Genomic DNA, 6,368 nt, shown 5'->3' with positions numbered 1-6,368 from the left:
GAAAAAACATCCCTACATTTTCTATTACCTCAATTTCAATTTGTTTTACTTTTGATTTTGAGTTGACAATTGAAGTTTAAGTAAAAAAAAATTCAAATACTGTGGTCTTAAATTAAAAAATATAAAATATACTAAAATATCATTTAATCTTATATTCTCAAATAGCTTATACAAAAAGTGATAATTAAAAAATTATCAAAAAAAGAAAAATATATTTTTTAAAAATTAAATTAAAAAATAAAGTAAAACAAACAAATAAAAAGCGAGAAAGTAAAATTAATATCTTATGTAATTATGGTGTAAGATTTTCCTTCAAAATATATGAACCAAAAAGTGTAGCCCTACCCAAAACTCGAGAAACAAAAAGAGAGGGAAACTCAAAGAGCAAAATGGAGGGAACAAAAATTATTTTTCTAAAATATACTGTACGTTTTTTTTTTTTTTAAAACCCTCCCATGCTGAGCTGTTTTCTACTAATACGAACATAGGGACATTCCATTTCACCATTTCCCTGTGTTGTATTCATCCAACAAACAAAAACAATGGTGAAAGCTGTAAGCAAGACAAGTGCAACCAAAGAAGAAGAAGTGCCAAATGAGGGAGCAAGAGGAGATTATGAGAAGCGAAGAGCTGAAACAATCAAAGAGAACAAAGAAAGACTCCATAAACTAGGCATTCTTCAACTTACTAAGAACATCAAAACTGCAAATTTACCTTCTAAGAAACTTACTCCCCGAATCACCCGCTCCCCGGCACTGGCATTGTCCACTGACCCTCCTCGACGCTCTTTTAGGTACTTGAGGGTTTTCTTAAGAGTTCGATTTCTTAGATGATCGCGTTTGTTCTTAATTTCAACTTTTTCCAACAAAGAAAGTAACTTTTTGAGGTGATAGCTTATTTCTTAAATGGTCACACTTGTTCTTGATTCTGATTTTTCTGTCTCTTTTAGTTACTACTTGTGGGTTTTTTCGCACTTTTGTCTTTTCATGAGTTGATTTCTTAGATGGTCGCGTTTGTTCTTGATTCCAATATTTTTCAATAAGGGACGTAACTTTTTGAGACTATATCTATTAACCTTCCGGGGTCTATTGGAAAAACCTTTTCTACTTCACCTGAGATAATGGTATGGTCTATGTACACTCTATCGTGGGAATGCACTGGGTATGTTGTTGTTGTTGATCTACTAACCTTCCGTGGGTCACATTTGTTTTTTCTTTATTTAAATCTACTGAGACTTTTGCCCTTTTACGGGTTGATTTCTTAAATGGTCACGTTTGTTCTTGATCCCAATATTTTTTAATAAAAGAAATAACCTTTTGAGATAATAAATGTTACCCTTTAATGGATTGATTTATCAAATGGTCATGTTTTTCTTGATTCCTATTTTTTTTTTTTCAACAAAGAAAGTAACTCTTTGAGATAATAACTGTTAGCCTTTTGGGGGTTGATTTCTTAGATGGTAATGTTTGTTCTTCATTTCAATTTTTTTGAACAAAGAAAGTAACTTTTTGAGATAATAATTGTTGCCCTTTCATGGCCCACTTTGTGGAAATATATGGATATTTGTTCTTGATTCAAATTTTTTCCAACAAAAGAGGTAGCTTTTTGAGATAATAATTGTTACCCTTTCATGGGTTGATTTCTTAAATGGTCATGTTTGTTGTTGATTCTAATTTTTCTCAACAAACAAAGTAATTTTTTGTGATTGATTAGTGGTTTTTTGTGGCTGAGTAGTCGTCAATTTTCTTCACTGTTTTACTCTTCCTTGTATCTGGATTTGCTACACTTGAGCCAAGGGTCTTTCGGAAACAACATCTCTACCTCTCTCTACCTCCCCGAGATAGTGTTAAGGGTTGTGTACACTTTACCCTTCCCAGACCTCACTTGTGGGATTTTATTTGATATGCTGTTGTTGTAAACAAAGTAATTTTTTGAGATAGTAAGTCTAAGTTGAGTGACCATCTAAGAAATCAACTCATCTTTTCATGGGTTGATTTCTTAGATGGTCATGTTTGTTCTTGATTCGTATTTTTTGCCATCAAAGAAAGTAACTTTCTAGATAATAATGGTTAGTTGAGTGGCCATTTGAGAAATCAAGTCGCCCTTTCACATTTGTGTCTCTTTTCTTGTTTTATGATCTTTTAATTTTTCAAAAACTAGGAGAAAAGAATGTGTTGTTTGAATCGGTTCGTATGGTGATCTTATTGGACAAAACATATTTTCTATATGCTGAAAAATGTTTAGTCATAGATATTTTTGGTATTTGACCGGGAACAAATGTAAATAACAACTCTTAATTCCTGATGTGGTATGAACAGGGGTGTTGGCACAGGGGCAGAGCCAGGTTGGGCTGAGTAGACGGAAAACTACGTTGATTATGTATAATTATAATTATATTTTATGTATATATGATTGGTGTTGAACCTTTTTCGGCTTCTTCATGGGTTTATTTCTACATATTTTGAACCCCTTAGTGAAAGTCGCGACTCCGCCACTTGGTGTTGGTGGCAGTTTTGAGTATCAAAGCTTGGGCAAATTCTTTATATGGAGGTGGAAAAATATTGTGATATTTGTGAAGAATGTCGACTTTTCATATAGAAATAGTTCTCTGAGGAAAATATTTCCAATTAACCAACCAGCGATAGTTTTGCCACTGAGATCTGATCAAGATGTGATAATGGTATAAACTCCTAGTATATCTAAATAGTACAGATATATTTGACTGAACGAGGAAAAGGAAAAGAAAATTGCAAAGATCTGTATCTATTTATGTTTCATGGAGTCAAACATACGTTTGCTTATTATGTTCAATCTCTGTATGGGTTTTTCCTATGGTCACCTTTTCATCGAATGTCTCGTCGAGATGGTCTTTCATTCTAGTATAACCTTTATTTGCTTTCCCTTCTTAAATCCCGAAATATGTTCTTTATGAATGATCTTTACATGTTTTAGGTTGAAGGATAAGCCTCCTGTTAGTTACAAAGAACTTAGGATTCCCAAGGCAGATAAGATATCATCAGAGGATGTAGAGATTGATATACCAGAAGGTGAAAACCCTGAAGTCTACACAGAGGACCATGAAAAGCTTTTAGGTTATTGCAAAAATGCTTGGATTCTCTGTGTTGACGGTTATGATGAAGATGGCCAGCGCATATATGATCCTGATAATGGCAAGTCATGTCATCAGTGCAGGTCTAAACATTTGTCTCACATTCTGTTTTCTGTTGTTTTATTGCTTGTTTCTTTCTTAAGGTATTGTTTTACCCAATACATAGAAAACAATTTGCATCTGTGATGTATTTGAAGATGAAACAAGTATTTCATGTAGATAATTTTGAGTTTGATTTAGTGCCTATTATGTAAAAGCAGGGGAATTGTGCTTCAAGGATAAAACAAACAGGTAGTATCATAGTGCTTATATGTGGGTTATTTAGCATTCTGCTCTTTGTTCTTGCAAAAGAATCTGAAGAGAAAACTATGATATTTAAATGCCGTTCACTCCCTAAGTTGAAACTTTGTAGTATGTTAAATTTGAATAATGAACTTAAAGTCTTAACATGAAGAATCACATTTCTTATGGAAGGATGAGGGATCATTTTAATTTCTCTAGGAAGAAGCCTCAAAATAATTAAGAACAAGGATAAGGTCTATATGTTCACCCGGGATGATAACCTAAGTCAGCAGTGTTTACCCTTCAGTGAGTTTAAGAGAATCTTGTAGCATGTAATTTCTAGCCCAACAGTAAGAAGTTACACATCTTAGCTTTTCAAAAAATAATTGGCAATTCTAGGTCCTCTTTTTGTATGTCGCACATCTAATGGGATCTCTGTAGTAGTTTTATAAGTTGTTCTCTTCCAAAATAAATCATTGTATGTGGACACTCATACAGTCAACATTATATGAGACGCTGGAAACGTTTACGGTGAATAAATTATTCAATAAACAGTAACTTCATGAAAGCTTTCCGGAAAATGTTGAATCACAAAGTACTTTTGGATATGAATCTAAATTCATATTCATTGGCTTATTTTCTGATTGATTTAATTCCGTTACAAATGCAAAAGCTCTCAAAGTACAGCGTTCTCAGGAACACAGTATATATACAGAGTCTGCTGCGTACGATTACTAAGGTCAATTAGCGTTCAGCCATATCTGTTCCCTCAGCATAGTACCTTAGAATGTACATTGGTAATATGGGCCTCCTTTCATGGGATAACAAAGACGACCATACCTATGTTGGCTGATCAAAATATCTCTTCAGCGTTTAGTATGATTAAGTGAAGCTTTTTTTTCCATTGTGGAAGCTAGTTTAAAGCATTTGGTTTGTCAAGATTGAATATATGTAATATCATTTCTGAACTTCTGGCATGAACATTGTTAATCTGTACAGTTGGCAAATCTAAAGTCCACATGAAGCATGCATATCAACTTGAGTTTCTTTGAATATCCAAATGTGTTGTGTTCATATTAGAGTAGAGTTGAGATCATTCAGATAGCAAATTGGTGTTCCACATTAGTTCATTTCTGCAGTGTTACTCTAATTTGACATTTACATTTTCCTATCAGCACTTAGAATTTCGTAAAACAATAAGTTCTGTGGCCAACTTCATGAAAAACATCCTTCTCTATCTCACCTTCTCTTGTTTCAATTTATTACTTGACGGTAATTTGTTAATTCCTCGAAATATTTGATACGATTGCAGGCAGAAAACTCTTGGTCAACGCACTGAGTGCAGGAACTGCAAGCTTGTTCATGGACAATTTTGTGGAGATTGTTTGTACATGAGGTGATAACTCTTCAAGATCCTCTTCGCCTTTTTTCTGTTGAATTCCCTTGAGTAGCTAATTTTCTATCCTGAGTTCATGTACCATCATGGTTACTTCAAAACTACAGCTTCCAATGATCTTAATGCCTACAGGATAAGACGTTTTTCATCCTCCTGAGAATTTTCAGCTTAAGCATGTTTAGTATCGCTGTTGAAATAAAATGGAATTCCGTTTTGGAAGAATACAATTTTGCTGGTGGTGAAAATACATTTCCAGGATATAAGAAAGCAAGCAAGTTCAGCTAACTTTGGCGAAGTGAATAATTTGTCCTATGTTTTATGCAACTTTTGGGTTAATAAAGGGAACACACTTTGCTTTGCTCAGAAAGGAACTTGCTAACGCTATTGAAATGTCAGCGGATCTAATCATTTGAGCTTGCATATTATATAGATACGGAGAGAATGTCGTTGAAGCAAATGAAAAAGCAGACTGGATTTGCCCTGTCTGTCGAGGAATATGCAATTGCAGTCGATGCAGGCGCGAGAAGGGGCATGCACCAACTGGTGCGATTTTTAAAAAGGTGATCCTCTTTGGCCCTTTCATTCTTGATTCATTTTTCCATGAGAGAAACTAGATCTCTTGGCTGCTAATTACAAAAGGATGTTCCTTTTTACGTATTTAAGTTTGAGTTGAGTGCTAGAGGTTTCCGGGTTGCAGCATAGATCAGTTCTAAGGAAGTTAACATGTTTCCAGGTAAAGCGTCTTGGTTACAAATCTGTGGCACATTACCTTATCAAAACTCGAATGCGTAGTGACCAGGAAGACCTAAGGTCTGCAGATTCACCTTCAGGAAAGAGTGTAGAGCCATTCAGAGTTCACTAACACTCTCAACTTCACAAGCTGATGATAACAAAACTTTGAAGGGGGGAGAACCTGCACCCATTGACCATGGTGATGAATATGGTGATCCGGAAGATGTCAATGTGAAAAAAATGTTAAAAATAGAATGATTTATGCTGGACAAAGGCGCAAAAGTGGAAAAGAGCCCTATACATAAGCATATATTACTAAATCAGTTCGCTGTTAGCATTAATCAGTCTTTTTGTTTGGATATTAACACTTTGTAAGCATATATTACTAAACCAGCTCGGTTGTCAGCAAGCAATCTTTTTGTTAGGATATTAACGTTTTGTAAGCATATATTACTAAATCGGCTCAGTTAGGAGTAAGCAATCTTTTAAGAATCCAAAAGGTAGGACAAGCCTGTATTTTGCTCGTGTTTATGTATGCATTTTAGTGTGAATGCTTATGATAAACTGCCCTGTAAAAGTCTCATTTTTTCTCGATACTGCAAGTAAAGACATGTTTTGTGCGTAGGAATATAATACTCTTTGCTGAAAAATGTCAGATTAAGAGCAAGAACTACAGAATCACTTAATGAATTATTTCATAAAAGCATTCAACTCATTGGTCACGATCCATTGTTTCATGAGGGGAAGTTAAAGGAAACAAGGTGAGTAACCCTGGTTCTGTATCAATTCCATGTTTAGACCTGGGGAATGGATGCAAGTAAAACCTTCTTTCTTTGATGACTTTCTCTT

The 6,368-nt window shown here is 34.6% G+C and overlaps 1 protein-coding gene across 1 annotated transcript; it reads left to right on the top strand.

Moving 5' to 3' along the window:
* The first annotated feature begins 396 nt into the window (after positions 1 to 396).
* On the top strand, positions 397 to 6,083 carry LOC107849606 (cell division cycle-associated protein 7). The gene is made up of 5 exons (XM_016694162.2): positions 397 to 793; positions 2,953 to 3,192; positions 4,704 to 4,787; positions 5,218 to 5,347; positions 5,521 to 6,083. Exons 1-5 carry the CDS (start codon positions 543 to 545, stop codon positions 5,647 to 5,649), a joined length of 834 nt encoding a protein of 277 aa, XP_016549648.1. The 5' UTR covers positions 397 to 542; the 3' UTR covers positions 5,650 to 6,083.
* Positions 6,084 to 6,368: the final 285 nt, after the last annotated feature.

The sequence above is a fragment of the Capsicum annuum genome, chromosome 12 (assembly GCF_002878395.1).
Source record: "Capsicum annuum cultivar UCD-10X-F1 chromosome 12, UCD10Xv1.1, whole genome shotgun sequence".
Taxonomy (NCBI): Eukaryota; Viridiplantae; Streptophyta; class Magnoliopsida; order Solanales; family Solanaceae; genus Capsicum; species Capsicum annuum.
The sequence above is the reverse complement of the archived record's forward strand: the minus strand, read 5'-3'. Positions and strand labels throughout refer to the sequence as shown.

Coding starts and splice junctions, on each gene's coding strand:
- LOC107849606 (XM_016694162.2), top strand. CDS start 543: ATGGTGAAAGCTGTAAGCAAGACAAGTGCAACCAAAGAAGAAGAAGTG. Junction 3,193..4,703: donor AAGTCATGTCATCAGTGCAG/GTCTAAACATTT, acceptor ATACGATTGCAG/GCAGAAAACTCTTGGTCAAC. Junction 5,348..5,520: donor CTGGTGCGATTTTTAAAAAG/GTGATCCTCTTT, acceptor ACATGTTTCCAG/GTAAAGCGTCTTGGTTACAA.